Source organism: Centroberyx gerrardi, chromosome 22 (assembly GCF_048128805.1).
Source record: "Centroberyx gerrardi isolate f3 chromosome 22, fCenGer3.hap1.cur.20231027, whole genome shotgun sequence".
NCBI lineage: Eukaryota > Metazoa > Chordata > Actinopteri > Beryciformes > Berycidae > Centroberyx > Centroberyx gerrardi.
In genome coordinates, this window is record NC_136018.1 from 1,651,786 (window position 1) to 1,667,848 (window position 16,063).

Below are 16,063 nucleotides of genomic sequence, written 5' to 3' on the forward strand. Positions count from 1 at the left end.
TCTATCTCTCTCTCTGTCTCTCTCTCTCTCTGGGTCATGTTGACTCTGTCTCTCTCTCTCTGTCTCTCTCTCTCTTTCTCTCTCTCTCTCTCTCTCTCTCCCAGTCTCTCTCTCAGTCTCTCTCTCTCTCTCTCCCAGTCTCTCTCTCAGTCTCTCTCTCTCTCTCTCTCTGTCTGGGTCATGTTGACTCTATGTCTCTCAACTCACTCTATGACTCTATGACTCTATGAGCTCGCTCTGTTCTTCTATGGGGAATGTCGCTTTGATTCCCTCTGCTGGAACACTTTATCCAGGATTCCCTCTTGAATTCCCTCTTTTATTTTTTGTTTTTCAGAATATAGAACATACAAACTTAGAATCAAACATAACACATATAAACATATCACATTTAGACCTATTTCAAGAGAGATAATTTGGACTGAATCACTTCATCATATCTGTATTATACCTTTCCATTGTTGACAAAAGCAAGGTTTCAGTGTAGTCAATGTAAAGCTACCAAATTTTAGCCTATTTCTTCCTTAAAATATATGTAATTTTCTCCAGTGGTTCACATCTATTCATTTCTGAGAGCTAAAGTCCTGTTGAGAGGTGACAATTAGACTTCCAAGTTACCGCAATGCATTTTTTGGCAGTGCAAAGAGCTGTACTTCCTTTTTTAATTAAAATATAGCACCTAAATTCATCAACATGCCTCAGCTGCCTCAGCACTTCACATCCTGAGGAAAACCCTCTGAGTTTGAAAATGAAGGATGTCACCAGGATTTCTTGTAAAACCTGTCCTGGTGCTTAACAAAGGATAACCTGGAGAGGTGAACTAGCATCTCAGCTGTCACCATGTCTAGTCTTTCACACACACACACACGCACACACACACACACTGACACACATCTCTGTTCCTGTATTTAGTGTTCAGAATAACACACACATCTCAGTGTCTCTTACCATGTGTCATTGTCTGGCAATGGGCTGTGGGTGACGGCCATTCATTTAAATTCATTCATTCATTCATTCACTAATTGATTTGTGCATTCATTTATTCAGTCTGTTACTCATTGGCCTCCGTCTGCCTTGTTTACCTGTCAGCCGTATCATTCATTCATTCATTCATTGGTTTATTCAGTCAGTCAGTGGGTTAGTTATTGGCTTTTGTCTACCTTGCTTTCTTTTGCAACTATTTATTCATTCATTCATTCATTCATTCATTCATTCTGTCAGCCAACCCGTCAGTCTGTCATTCAGCCAGTCCTTCAGTCACTGACCTTGGTAACTTGAAGCTCTTTCTCTCCTCTTGTCCAGCTTGTCTTCCTGTCGTTCCTTCTCCTCCCTCCCCTCTCGGTCTTGGTGTTTAATAAAGCAGGTTTCACAAACATCATGTTCAGTACAGCGGACATCCCTTATGAAAGGTCAGCAGTATCCACAGATATGTATTGAAGTTTGATAAACACCAGGTTTGAGGTCTGAGGTCGTCAGTTTGCACGACTGCACAGTTTCAGGAAGGCAGTTCGGTGTGGAAAGTAAATTTTATACATGTATTAACTATACTGGGGCCATATGGACTTTTTAAAAAGGGAAATGTTCCTCATACTGCATTGCAACGCACCAAGAAAGACGTTTGCCCGGGTCTTGAGTTGATCAATTAAATCTATAATAATTACAGTAGCCCATTTGGAGGTTACCAGGCGGCTGGCAGGTGTTTCGACTCTTCCGGCCACTTTGGCAGGTAACCAACCGTCATTTGGGGGTCTGTTCTTTTCTAAAACTCTGGTAGTCAGTGTGGCTGGTGCATTCCAAAATCCACCATGAACTTTAACTATTTTACCAGCCAAAAGTAGAATAGGCTGGTAAATTAGTCTACTGTTGCAGGTAACAATTTGAAAGTCCTCTTCCTTTCTACAAAATCTAGCAGTCAATGTTTCAAGTCTTTAAAATGTGGTTGCAGCTAGGAGAAACATACAAGAATCATTACAAATACATCACAAACATTACCAGATCAACAAAAAACAATTAAAATACGTCGCATAAAAAACAATAGGCAGGAGCTAGTTATTTGTGCAAATCAAGCTTATTATTAATGTGGCTGGTGCAAAAATCACCATGAACATTCCCTGTTTCACCAGCCTGGCTATATTGCTAAAATGGAAAAGACCCTCTGAATGATGGTTGCTGACCCGCCAAAAGCTTTCCAGCATTTGAATGGTACCTGTCTCCCACCCTGACCCCAAATGTCCTGCAGTATGTCCTGCTGATCCCCTTTAACCCTTCTCTGTCTCTGGTTCTCCCCCCTCAGAGGTGAAGGCACCGGTGGAAAGCAAGAATGGAAAGAAGACGGACGGAGGAGGAGGTGGAGGTGGAGGAGGTGGAGGAGGAGGTGGAGGTGGAGGTGGTATGGGAGGAGGTCCGAAGCACTCCATGTTCACCTGGTTCGTGGTCCTGGCTCTGCTGGGAGTCTGGAGCTCGGTGGCTGTGGTCTACTTCGACATCGTGGACTACGACAGCGTCATCGGTAAGCAGCGCCAACATTAGTTTGACGGTTGTGTAATGTTGCATAATATCAAGGTAAAGACGAGAGTTTTGGGGTTTAGAGTTCTCCAGGTGTGGTCAACTTCAACACAGGCGACTACAACAGTATCACCAGTGAGTAACATTCAAAAAGACGTTTTTATTATTGGATAAAGTTGTATTTTATCAACATAGTCTTAAGCTGTGGTGTACTGTCACAGCGGACTTCAATAGCATTATAGGCGAGGAGCATTCAAGAATGCTACAGCTATTACTGAATAACGTTGCATAATATTAAGATAAAGGCAAGAGTCGCCCCTACCTCACTCACTCTGCATAAGAGAGTCGGCTAAATGCCTAAAATGTAAATGTAAAGTGTAAAGGTATACGCAGTGTGGCTAGCATGTAGCAGACACTGTCTGAGCTTTCGGTCGCAGCTCAAGACAAAATAGGCAGAGAGCGTTCAAAAGTGAGTGTCATGATAGACATCTGATCGTTGGGTAGCTTTCAGGATGAGATTTTTATATTTACAGATTTATAATTTTACATAAAACCTTGAGCGCTGTCAATAAGTCATGAGAAGAAGTGACATGCAGTACATCCAGCCGCGGATGAGAAGCTGTGAACCGCTTCACAGGCTAAATTCAGCCTGGTGTGAATTCCACAGAGTGTGTGAGCCGTCGGCTCGCTGTATGGACTCCTACAGTAAGGACTCAGGTTGCTGTTTCAAAATCACAAATCACTTTAATTACCAAATACAGTAAATGTATAGAGATTTATCTTGCTGATGACAAATACAGACAACTTACACTCACATTTCATACTGACATTACATTGGAAAGAGGTAACAGGATCTCACATACAGTGTAAGAGACAGTGCAAGACTTATAATAGACAGCAGCCAACTTTGCTCGAGTCCCAAGTCAGTCTCAAGTCTTGAGGCACAAGTCTCAAATCAAGTCCCAAGTCTAAATGTAGATTACCAAGTCAAGTCCAAGTCAAGCCCATGTCATTAATGTCAAGTCTCAAGTCTAAATGTAGAACAGCAAGTCAAGTCAGAACAAATCAAGAGTCCAGTATCAATTTAATATCTTAAAGAAAACTAAATATCTCGGACTTTTCAATGCAATATGGTTTTAATAGGATAAAAACTTGGTAAGAGCATCATGAGTTTGATTTCTATAATCAGTTTCAACTTCAATAAATTCAATCATTCCATACAAATTCAGAAAACAGAATTTAAATTCAGTCGTCCGCTGGAACAAATCTCATCACTTTCAATCTAAGTCATTTACACAAACACAAGATCTCAAGTCAAGACTTTAGAAACCTTTTCAAGTCATCAAAGTACAAGTCAGAGTCAAGTCCCAAGTCACCAGAACCCAAGTCAAGTCAAGTCTCAAGTCTTCTCTTCATGCATCAAGTCAAGTCTCAAGCTATTAAAACTGTGACTCGAGTCCCCACTTCTGATAGTATGTTATTGTATAGTCATTGAATTTGATTAACAAACCAGTAGGATTCATGTTTTCAAATTGTAAACTGCAGTTCAGCCTTGGAAAAGGCAGACTGATGTAACTTTAAAATGACTAAGTATTGTAGCAGCGTTGTCATGTTAGCTAGCCTAGCTTTCAGTTTACATACAGCAACATGATGTGACTGATGTGGTTCAGACAGATAGTGTGCACACACAAACAAACACACACACACATACACACACTCACTGCGCTGAAAGTTTCTAAATTTGGGTTAACATACAGGAACCTGCCTCTGCTTGTGGTTGAGAGAGGCAGACGAGGCTTCCACTACCCGTTTCTGTCTCTCTCACACACACACACACACACACACACACACTGCACTTTCTGACACGTACACACACACACACACACACAGGAAGAAATGTGTCTGCTTTGAGTGTCAGAAGAGGAAGTTATTATTCTAATCTAATGTCCCAGATGACTGATAAGCATCTTCATGTTTATAGCAGTTGATCGTTGTATCTTCCTGCATCTGTCAGCTGAAAAAACTCCTGTAAGGGACAGTATAAAGTATAACGGACAGTGAGATCAGTCTACAGATGTTTCTGTGTGAACCATGAACCAGCTTCACGCCTCTTGTCTCAATCCATTGTTCTTTTTCACTGCGATGGATGCCTCATGTGCTAAATAAACCTTTAGCTACTCTTTTGCAATGCTACAGCATCCTGTCCTCCATGCTAAAGCTGTGGTTGGGTGATGTCATGATGTCTCTCAAGGGAAACCTTGCTTGCTAAATAAGTCTCATGCATTTCTCCCTTCCGCTCTCCCTATATTGTCTTTTGAATGCATTGTTTTGTGCTAATTCAGCTCTCTCTCACTGTCGACAGAGGTAAAGATTTGCTCTGCAATGCTCTGATGTCTCTTTTGCTAAACTGTCTTTTTTGCCTCGCTGAAATTTCACTTGGTCTCTCTCTCTCTCTCTCTCTCTCTCTCTCTCTCTCTGTTATTCCTGCATGCAGCCAGAGCTAAGGAGTTTCATATGAACTTTTCTGAGGTTTTACAAGGTACGGTCTCAAACTAACATCTATTCATGTCACTGGGTTGTTGTCACCATGCCAACGTGTCATTTCACCCCATGATTCTGTCACAGAGCAAAAGTAGTGTCACCAGGTGTAGATGGGGTAGGAACAGGTAAGGTAAGACGAGGTTGGATACGATAAGATGAGGTAGTATAGGATGAGATAAGAAATTGGGTTACAGGTTAGAGCTGCAAAGAAAAGAGGTGAAGGGTGGTGAACAAAATAGAGTAAAAGGGTTAGGTTAGGTTAGGTTAGCATTGTTAAACATCAATATATCATTGTCAAATTACTTGTTACCTTGGTATAATTACTATAAATAAGCCCTATTATAGTATACTAGTATATCTCATCATTATACAGCAATTCATAACAATTTGGATACTGGGATGCTTTTTTTCATATGCTATTAATCATAATAATTTTGATTGTTTCTATCACAAAGCTAATAAAATGCTTGAGGTCTACTGTACTGCTTTAAATCGAGCCAGAATTTGCATGCCTCAGGCCTTCAGTAACTCATATAATGTGGGTCTGCTGCCTGCTGTGTTTGTCTTATCAGATCAGGGCAGGAAATTAACTTTGTTTTGTCCTCTGGCTGTCCCAGAATTCACAGCCACTCTCACCGGTTTACTCCCCCCATCTAAAGACAGTGTTTAGGACAGAATAGGAGCTCCAGCTGATGTTTCACCACCTGCCACATGCCTGCTAGAGCAGACAAACTGTCCGGCCACAGTCAGTCTACAGGCGTCTGACTGGTGGCTGCTGCTGTTTCCCAGGCTGTGACAACACAGTGTCAACATGTATTTCTTGATGATTTCCTCAGAAAGAGAAGATGGCTGACCGCGTGTGGTCAGTGTGACAAGGGAGAAGTGTGTGTGTGTGTGTGTGTGTGTGTGTGTGTGTGTGAGAAACTCAGAGGGTCAGCCTGTCTTTGACACATCAGCAGCATCACCTCCTCCTCCACTTCCTCTTCCTCCAGCACTAAAGTTGAAGCCTGGCTGCGTCTTCAGTGTTTTAAATATAGATCTCTGTCTCACTTTAAACACTTCATCACTCTGTAGTGTGCACAAAATACCTCCCATGCTATATTCATATCACTAGCTTATATTAGTGTCTAATATCCTTTAATCCAAAGCACCTTACAGTGCCATGAGTAGCAGTGTTAGAGGTAATGATAAGGTCAGTGTATCTCAGGTATCTTTTCTGATTTTGGGAAAGAATGTTGTACTGACCGATAATGTAATAAATGCTGGATAATGTAATAAATGCTGGATAATGTAATAATTTGTCAACCTGTAATAAAATGTCCCTCTATATGGGTAGAAAATGTAATAAAAGCTGTTGTGTTGCCTATAATAAATTGGCAGATAATGTAATGTAATTTTCTGACTGTTATTGTCAGAATTTTAATATAGAATGTTATACCCATATAATTAAGTAATTGCCGGTTAATGGAGTAATTTACTACATTATCAGGAAAAAGTTATTAGTCTCAAGATATTACATTATCAGTTTATTACTTTAACATGCTTTTATTAAATTTTTGACCCATTTAGAGGAACTTTTTATTACATTTTGAGAAGTTATTACATTATCTGATAGTTAAAATATTATCAGTTGCTTAAGCCAGTAGGTGTGATGTCACTCAGCCTTCCTCTCCTCCTCCTCCTCCTCTTCCTCCTCAGGGAAGCTGACGGCGTACGACGCAGATGGAGACGGAGACTTTGACGTGGAAGACGCTAAAGTCCTGCTTGGCAAGTCCAGTTAAATACTTCTCTGTTGTTTTTCTCTCTCTTTCGCTCTCTAAAGCATGACTGGTGTGGTTTACAGTGTAACAGTGCCTCAGTTAACAGTAACCAACCTCACACGGTGGATTGAACCCAACTAAAGCAGTGACTGAGGTTAAGCAGATCTGTATATCAGTAGATGGGTCTAAAACTAGACTCGGTGGCGTGTCGGCTGCCATTCATGATTGTCCGATCGCCTGTTTTGCCGACTGTGAAAAGACAGAATCAGCAGAATGAGGAGAGATGTTCATATCAAGCCAAAGAGCGGGCAAAGCAAGATGTTTAACTCGTGTTGGCTAACGTTCGCGGTAGAAATGGTAAAAGGAAAAGTCTCAGCAGTCCGTCCTAACCGTCACAGCGCTTTGCTTTCTCTTTGGTTATTGGACGATTTCTTCTCTTGGGCATAACAGTGAAGAAAATATTTGTGTCTAATTCAAGACAAATCCAATAAAAACTGTACTTACTTTGTGTTGTAAGTAGGGCTGTTCAGTTCCAAAAATTTGGGAATTGACTCCCAAGTATCGGGAATCAATAGTCGATTCCAAGAGTTGATTCTAGACAAAAAATGTCTTGGTTCTCGTTTCCAAAACTAAAACATAGGAGGTGCGAGCAGATCTTATAAAATAAACAGTACAGTTTTGTTGTGAGCCGGTCTTTTGTCTCAATCTTTCTTTGTTTTCATCTTTCTCTAAACTAAAATACCGATGTGTGTGGTGTAGAATCAGGCATTCTCTCAACAGTCAGTGACAGAGTCTAACACCCGGTCTAATGTCTCACTCCTCACTCTCCCTCTCTCTGTTGCCGGGCAGCTTTGGGATTCACTCCTACATGCTGCATTTTCTGTACTGTGTGGAATCGACTCCACAGCTTTGGAGTCGATTCTCGATTCCCAAACGCCTGGAATCGAAGAATCGATTCTTTTTGGAATCGACTCCCAGTCCTACCTGTAACCGCATTATAGATGGGGGCGTCGTCGTCTCTGACCGGTGTCGCTGATTGACATTCTGTGTAGCCAATGAAAACACGAGTGCGTTCACTGACTGAGAGAAAATAGGGAAGGTATTTCTCAGAGCCAAAGTGAGATTTGGGGAAAATGGCGGGTTTGGGTTTGGCCTGGCGAGACTGGAGCGAAGATGGCCGCCGCTGTACAGGTAGACAGGAAGTCAGAGACCACCTGACCAGGCTGAGACAGGAAGTCAGGGCTTGTTTCAGGAAGTGATGTTGTCTGTGCTTCATACAGGACTCTTGAAACTCACAGTCTTCTCTCTTTCCCTCGTCATCATCCGTATTTTTTCCCCATTTTTGTTACCGTTGTTCTCCATTCCGTCCTTGGTTTGGTTTTTTGGTTTTTTCCTTCCTTCTTTCCTTCCTTCCATCCTTCCTTCCTTCCTTCCTTCCTTCCTTCCTTCCTTCCCTCCCAACCAACCAACCTACCCTCTCAACTCCCTTCTCTCTCCTTCCCATCCCTCCTCTTACATAACCCCATTCTTCCTTTCCTTCCTTCCTCCCTTCCTTCCTTCCTCCCTTCCACCTCTTCTTACACCTTTCCTTTTCTCCTTCTCTCTTTCCTTCCTTCTTTCCTTCCTTCCTTCCTTCCTTCCTTCCCTTCCCTTCCTTCCCTTTTTCATCTCCACCTCCTCCCCTCTTGTCTGTTTCTCTCTCTTTGTCTTTCGTCAGGCTTGACCAAAGATGGCGGTGGTAGTGAGAACGCTGAGTCGCTAGAGGAGGTTCTTGATATTTTAGCCGAGGAGGGATCCGATTGGTTCTATGGCTTCTTCACCTTCCTGTATGACGTAGTGGCTTCGCCCGTAGAGCGAGGCGAGGAGGAGGAGGAGGAGAAGAGGGAGGAGGACAGGCAGGAGGAGGGCGGGACTTCCTCCTCGGGCGGCGCGGTCGAAGGGGTCATACTGGACCTCCAGAACCAGTAGGAGGGCAGGAACCAGAGCCACAGCCAATAGCGAGGCTCCCTGGTCCCGCTACCGACCAATGAGGACCAGACCAGGAAGTAGCCCAGTCCGGCTGGGGGGAGGATGGCAGTGTGTTTGTTGTCTTGCTGAGGACCTGATGGGGGACAGTCGTCTGGTTTCCACTGCAGAAACAAACAGAAGCACTTTGGTCAAAATCTTGTAAGATGCAGAAATTACCAGACTTTCCAAGAGGACTTTTAAAAAAAACGTTGAACTATTGATTTAGTCCCAAGTCCCACAGTTAATATTGAAGAGATTCCTAAAGGCCAGTTGGGCGAGAAAATCAATACATTTCAACACAGCAACATTTCTCTGATCAGTTTTTCCTGTGTGATTTTCTGTAGCAGTGGCGCTTGCGGTTATTTTAATTTTTAACATTCGTCCCTATATTTATCCCAGTTATGACTCTAGTACACTGTTCTTTGGACATGTAAATATATCAGATAAGACATTAAAGGACCAGTAAGTAATATGTTTTTGGTAACAAAAGGCAGAGATCGTGCCAGAAAGTGAGTTTTGAAAGACAGAAATCTCAGCACCTGTCCAAGTAATCACTGATTCATTGGTATTAATCAAACCCTTACAGATACATTATGTTCATTTTGTGCTGTGGGACAGTACAGATTACTTACTGTACCTTTAATTCCAAACATTATGGCTATAGTTCTTCAAAACGAGGTTGCATTATAGTTATTTTAATTTGATTTACCTTGCTCTCTAGCAGTGATGCTTCATTGTGTTTTAGAGGGAGATTTGGGTAAATAATACAATGTTTTTCATCTCTAATTGTCTCTTAGTGGTGGTAGTGTTGTTGCTTGGGTGGATCACAGGAAGTACTACAGAACACCACAAGAATTGTTTGAATTAGTCGTTTTTCCCCAATAGCTGTGATTCTTAGGGTTCTTCTCACATCTTGTTAATAGAGCCGTCTAATAGAGATGCTTCTTCCAGTTAAATTGTTGTTTAAAATAAACAAAGCATTTGATCTTACGTTATAAATGTTATTTTAACCGGCCCTGGTCTTGTCAGGCCCCACTTGGCCCTGCAGTGGAAAAGCCTGGTGTATTTTGTCCTGGAAAGCACCTGTTGTCTGTCGGCGGGGACCGAACGCTCTCCCAACTTTGTCCTACAGCGACGCTCTCGGAAAGACCTGAACGACTCAGACATGCAGCGGCAGGGTGGGAAGTTACCACCAAGCCAGTGCTGGTGAATTATGGCTTTCTCAGCCACTCGGGCAGGTCCACAGGTCCTGCTTTACATGAACAATCTAGTTGGCAGGTAAATTAGTGTTAAAAAATAAATAGTGTTATAAAATTCTGAGTAGCCGACGGGAAAAAGAAAGTTTCCTGCCCTGTATAGTTGTATTTGCTGGTATTGATGTGATGTGGCCTGGGCTTGAAGATGATGATGATGAAGTTGATGTTATCGGTGATGTGACTGCACTGCTGTCATATTCTGCAGTACTCTGCCTGTCTGTCTGCCTGTCTGTCTGCCTGCCTGTCTGTCTGTCTGCCTGTCTGCCTGTCTGTCTGTCTGTCTGCCTGTCTGTCTGTCTGCCTGTCTGCCTGTCCAGCTGTCTCTGTGTTCTCTAACATGAATATGACTCTCACTGTAGATTAGACGACAAACTCTGGCATCTCTTTAACTTTTTCTGCCTGTAAGACAATAATATTCACTTCCTTCTGTCTCAATAAATCTTCTTCTGCTCTGTGTGTTTTTCCTCAAACTGGACTCATTTAATTTTATAATGAAGCCCATTATTTCCTGTCAATTTCAAATTTCAGTGTGACTCGACATATAGCAGGTAGATTATTATGTATTGATCATTCACTTTCCTGTTTGTTGGATCAGATGAGAAGAAGGTAAAAGGTCCTGCTCTCAGGAAAGAGAGGCTGAGAAAAGGTACGAACTGTACGTGTGTGTGTGTGTGTGTGTATTGATCTCTCTGCACATTGCCTCATCAATACCCCACTGATACCTGGCCTGTCTCTCAACCTTGTAGAGGACAAGAAAGACGTGAAGAAGAAAGGCAGAAGTCAAGGTACCGTCCTGGTTCTCCTCTCTCTGCACGGCTCCTCTTGGTCCTCTGACTAAATCGGTAGAGCAAGGCGCTAACACTGCCAGGGTTGGGGGTTCAATTCCCACTCGGGACACTCTTACTGAAACTGCATGCTGTGGTGGTGCTGTAAGTTTGCTCGGTCCTAACCATAGACTGTAGAAACTGATGGAGTAGTGAGTGTGATGTCCCCCATCGTCTTCTGAAGGGTTTTGAAGCCTGGAGATTGGGTTTACGGTCGCCGCCATGTTGACATTTTTTAGGGCGGAGTAAAGGTGGAGGGGGCGGAGTTTGGGTTGTCTGCAGAGCCGCAGCTCCGCCTGCTATTGGCCCGTAATTGCCGACCTGTCAATCACTAGGAAAACAACCCCGTTTTATAACAATTATATCCCGTTAATGACACAATTATTTTGAAAATCTCCATAAGGACACGCATTAGAAGAAGTGAAATTAGCTGCTGAGACCAAAACTTCTTGTAGAAAAAATGTATTGACTTCACACAGTAGATTTAGCAGAAGTTGGGTTGCGGTCCCATTGACTTCATGGAGTTGCATTGACATTAAGGAACTGCTGCTGCTGATACTTCTGTATTGGCTTCAAAGTTCACCAGTCCAGACTGTTTGACTCTTTGACCCAAACAGTCTGGAGACTTCCTCTGGTGTTTCCTACAGCAATAACATCACTGTGTGAGAGTGTGTGTGTGTGTGTGTGTGTGTGTTAGTTCACGTTTTCAGTAGCGTTTCATATTGACACTGTTGTTCCGCAGTGACTCTTGTGGTAACCAGGGAGCTAGTTAGTGATCTTCGTTGATTTCTCCTGTTTTTTTAATCTCATGTATGTTCACTACTTTAGGGAAACACATGCATTGGTAACCGTTGTGTAAAAGACATAAAACCCCCTGAGTGCGTTCTTTACTGGGATTATGGAGACTTCTATCTGTTGAATGTCTACTGCATCAAGCCCAAGATTTCAGCAATTTGTTGTTTTGCTGAGTGAAGCTTACTTGCTGAATTTATATGTTGATATATTGGCGTTAAAACAGAAGTTTATCTACTTTTGCTGCTGAGAGTGTTGAGAGCAAACTGCCTGGCCTGGTGTGATGGTTTGACCTTTGCGATTGGCATGTTGAATTTGCCTGATTCAGTACCAAACCCTCTGGTGTGTGTGTGTGTGTGTGTGTGTGTGTGTGTGTGTGTGTGTGTGTGTGTGTGTGGAACCATACCAGAAGAGAAGACCACAGATGTCCCCGTTCCAGAAATTAAACTCCCAAAAGGTAGATCTAACTAATAAAAGAAAGTCAGAGATCTGTTATTGTGAAACCTCAGCTGCCAATTTTCATCCTCTTCTCGTATTCAGACAGAAGTATTTGTCATCGTCTCAAACATGCTGGTGTCTTTAGTCTCTCTCTGAAGCACTTTGTGACAGAGCTGTTTGTTAAAAGCGCTTCAGAGATAAATCTGACCTGACAAACTGTTTCCTGCCCTCTGTCTCAGACGAGACGCCGGGGGAGTCGGCTGCTAGAAAGAACCGGTCCCAAGGTACCGAACCTGCCTTCTGCATGTCGGAAATAAAGACTTTTCTTGGTCTGACGTGATATCTGACAGATTTCCTGCACGGCTTTGGCTTGACAGCTGGCAGTCTAGTGTTTTGTTTTGGTTTTTTTGCCATTTGAAGTGTTTCGTCTGCATCTATTTGGCAGGTGGAGAGTAGCTCAATACACTTTAATGATGTAGAGGTATTGAAGATTTAATGCGATAAAACCACTAATCTTAAAGAGAAACTAAACCCCAAACCCAAATGTGTGTAAAGCCTGACATTTAAAGGTAAAAACCACGCTACTGAAATTGCCGTCTGCTATTGGCTGATCTTTGGTGCCAGCTGATGTCACCTTCTACCGGTGGTGACATCTCCTTTTTACCATTAAATGTCAGGCTTTACACACATTTAGGTTTGGGCTTTAGCTACTCAATATGTTTTGTCATAAATTTTGTATTGTAATTTATTAACAGCTTATACTGTCTCCCACACCAAAATCTGTCATCACCTTCGGACTATTGGTAAGAAAATCAGCCAGATTTGACTCAATGCTCCCTAATTTGTCCGAAGCTACACACATTTTTGGATAGAAGAGATACCAGTTTTCTGTAAACGCTGATGATATTTAGCCTTGATGATACAACTTCAGTGAGATTTGCGTTTTTGATTAGGTGTAGTGTAAAAATTAGCAGGTTATATGCTGCATTCCATTGAACTCGAAACTCAGAGAAAAACAACTTCGACACGGAAAAGTTCAACAGGACGGTCGTTCAAGTCTGAGTTCCCAGTCGGAAATTCGGGCAAGATTCATTCCGCCCGAGTTCTCAGACATAAACACAGCTGACATCACAGCGGTACGGCGGCGCACACGGTGAAAAGTCAACTGAATTCCCTTTGCATCAATTTGTACTTGATAAAACTTGATGTTACTTGATATGTAGTTTTTGTGTTATGTTTTAACAACTTTGTAGTTTCCATTTGTAATTCAGTTGACTTGTGCTTCGTTACTAGATAGAAGTCTTTGGTGGTATGAACTAGCCCACTAATGTTACTAGAGCTGCCAGATAGCTAGCGTTAACGTTAGTGGGCAAAGCGTGTTTGGAACGCATTTAGATCAGAAGTCGGTAACCAACTCAGAGCTATCGACTTCCAGCTTCCAGTGGAATGCAGCATCCTGCTGACGGTGATTCCATGTCCAGTGGTTGTGTTTCTAACACTTGATCGGTTGATTGGTGTGTCGTATTAATAAATTAATGTTGAGGTGATGAGGTGTTGCAACCCCTAATTTGTCTAACCTTTTGAGCTGAGCATGCTTGCGAACGAGACTGTTATATTACACAGTCGTTAAAAGCACGTCTCCACCTCCAACCCCCCCCCCCACCGCCACCTCAACCTCAGATCACCCAATCAAAGGCCTCGGCCTGAAGCTGCGGTCGGCCCTGCGCCAAGAGCTGAGGACGATCCACGAGAAGATGGAGGCCAAGAGGATCGCTCAGATGGCCGTGGCCGAGGTCCGGGCCATCCTCGCCGCCGAGGAGGAGGAGAGGGAGCGGGCCTGGGCGCTGAAGATGAAGAGGCTGGAGGACGCGCAGGAGAAACTGAGACAGGAGAGGGAGAGGGAGGAGAAGAGGAGGGAGGAGGAGAGGCTGGAGAAAGAAAAGGAGGAGAAGGAGAGGATGGAGAGGGAAGCCAAGGAGAAAGCAGAGAGGGAGCGGCTGGCGAGGGAGAGGGCAGAGAAAGAGAGGGAAGAGATGGAGAGACTGGCTAAAGAAAAGGCGGCCAGAGAAGAGAGGGAACGACTGGAGCGAGAGAGGGCGGAGAAGGAGAAGATGGAGAGAGAGCGCCTGGCCAGGGAAAGAGAGAAGGCGGAGAGAGAGAGGGCAGCCAAGGAAAAGGAGGAGAGGGAGCGCCTGGAGAAAGAGATGCTGGCGAGAGAGAAAGCCGAAAAAGAGAGGATGGAGAGAGAGAAGGCCGAAAAGGAGAGGATGGAGACAGTGCGCATCGCCAAAGAAAGAGAGAGAATAGCCAGGGAGAAGGAGAGGATGGAGAGAGAGAAGGCCGAAAAGGAAAGGATGGAGAGAGAGAAGGCCGAAAAGGAAAGGATGGAGAGAGAGAAGGCCGAAAAGGAGAGGATGGAGAGGGAGCGCATCGCCAAAGAAAGAGAGAGACTTGAGAGAGAGCGAATTGCCAAAGAGAGAGCGGAGAAAGAAAGGCTGGAGAGAGAGAAACTAGAGAGAGAACGCATCGCTAAGGAAAGAGAGAGAATCGCCCGGGAGAAGGAGAGGATGGAGAGAGAGAGGGCCGAAAAGGAGAGACTAGAAAAAGAACGAGTCGCCAAAGAGAGAGCAGAGAAAGAAAGGCTGGAGAGAGAACGCATCGCTAAGGAAAAGGAGAGACTAGCCAGGGAGAAGGAGAGATTGGAGAGAGAGCGGGCGGCTAAAGAGAGAGCGGAAAAGGAAAGATTGGAGAAAGAGAGAGCAGAACAGGCTGCCAAAGAAAAGGAAGAGAGGGAGAGGATGGAGAGAGAGCGCATCGCTAAAGAAAGAGAGAGAATTGCCCGGGAGAAGCAGAGGATGGAGAGAGAGAGGGCAGAAAAGGAGAGACTCGAAAAGGAGAGAGCAGAGAAAGAAAGACTAGCCAGGGAGAGGGAGAGGATGGAGAGAGAGCGCATCGCCAGGGAAAGAGAGAGAATCGCCCGGGAGAAGGAGAGGATGGAGAGAGAGAGGGCCGAAAGGGAGAGACTAGAGAAGGAACGGGTCGCCAAGGAGAGAGCGGAGAAAGAAAGACTGGAGAAAGAGAGAGCAGCTAAGGAAAAGACGGAGAGAGAGAAGGCCGAAAAGGAAGCGTTAGAGCGAGAACGCATCGCTAAGGAAAGGGAGAGAATCGCCCGGGAGAAGGAGAGGCTGGAGAGAGAGAGACTGGAGAAGGAACGGGTCGCCAAGGAGAGAGCAGAGAAAGAAAGACTGGAGAAAGAGAGAGCAGCTAAGGAAAAGGTGGAGAGAGAGAAGGCCGACAAGGCGAACGCAGCCCGAGAGAAGGAGATGATGGAAAGGCTAAAGCTAGCCAAAGAAAAAGCCGTGCGGGAGAAGATGGAGGCGGAGCGGCTGGCGAGGGAGAGAGCAGAGAGGGAACGCAACGCCGCCAAGGTGGAAGAGAGGGAAGCGAAGAAAGAGAGACAAGAGAGAAAGAGAGAGGAGAAGCCGGCCGAGAGGACGCTGAACGGCACCCAACCGAAGCCGGCGGCGGAGGAGAGGACGGAGAGCGTGAAGACGGCGGTCCGGAGGGAGAAGAGCGGCGTAGAGGAGAAGATGGCCGTCGGGGGGAAGAAGAAATGACACCCTCCCTTCCGCGGCGCGCGATGATGACCTCACACACGGTGCTTGAACTCTGATTGGCCGGGGAGGGTTATTATAGGAAGGGGGAAAGGGGGGCGTGGCATCTACCTTGTTAGCATGAAATAGTGTGCAAAATGTTTGGAGCACCTGCTGTTCCCATGTTCTGATTTATTTCACCAGTAAATCCACTTCAGTCATGAGGAGCGATGGAGATGAAGGGAGGATTCTGGGTAAAGAGGGATCTTTAAGACTTGAGACACCAGACACATGTACGGAAGCCCATTGAGGACATATATTCATACATTTTATTTTGCCGTTTTCCCGTG

The 16,063-nt window shown here is 44.3% G+C and overlaps 1 protein-coding gene across 1 annotated transcript; it reads left to right on the forward strand.

The window, feature by feature from the left end:
- The first annotated feature begins 2,412 nt into the window (after positions 1-2,412).
- LOC139916272 (uncharacterized) lies at positions 2,413-15,737 on the forward strand. Its single transcript, XM_078291503.1, has 8 exons — positions 2,413-2,506; positions 4,997-5,041; positions 6,742-6,810; positions 8,521-8,709; positions 10,662-10,712; positions 12,092-12,139; positions 12,360-12,404; positions 13,801-15,737. The coding sequence occupies exons 1-8, from the start codon at positions 2,413-2,415 to the stop codon at positions 15,735-15,737; spliced, it is 2,478 nt and encodes an 825-aa protein (XP_078147629.1).
- The last annotated feature ends 326 nt before the right edge of the window (positions 15,738-16,063 follow it).

Bases quoted from the DNA above. Each gene is read 5' to 3' on its own strand.
- LOC139916272 (XM_078291503.1), top strand. From the start codon at position 2,413: ATGTTCACCTGGTTCGTGGTCCTGGCTCTGCTGGGAGTCTGGAGCTCG. The intron at 8,710-10,661 runs GCGGGACTTCCT...TTGTTGGATCAG, and splicing joins GGAGGACAGGCAGGAGGAGG to ATGAGAAGAAGGTAAAAGGT. The intron at 12,140-12,359 runs GTAGATCTAACT...CCTCTGTCTCAG, and splicing joins AGAAATTAAACTCCCAAAAG to ACGAGACGCCGGGGGAGTCG.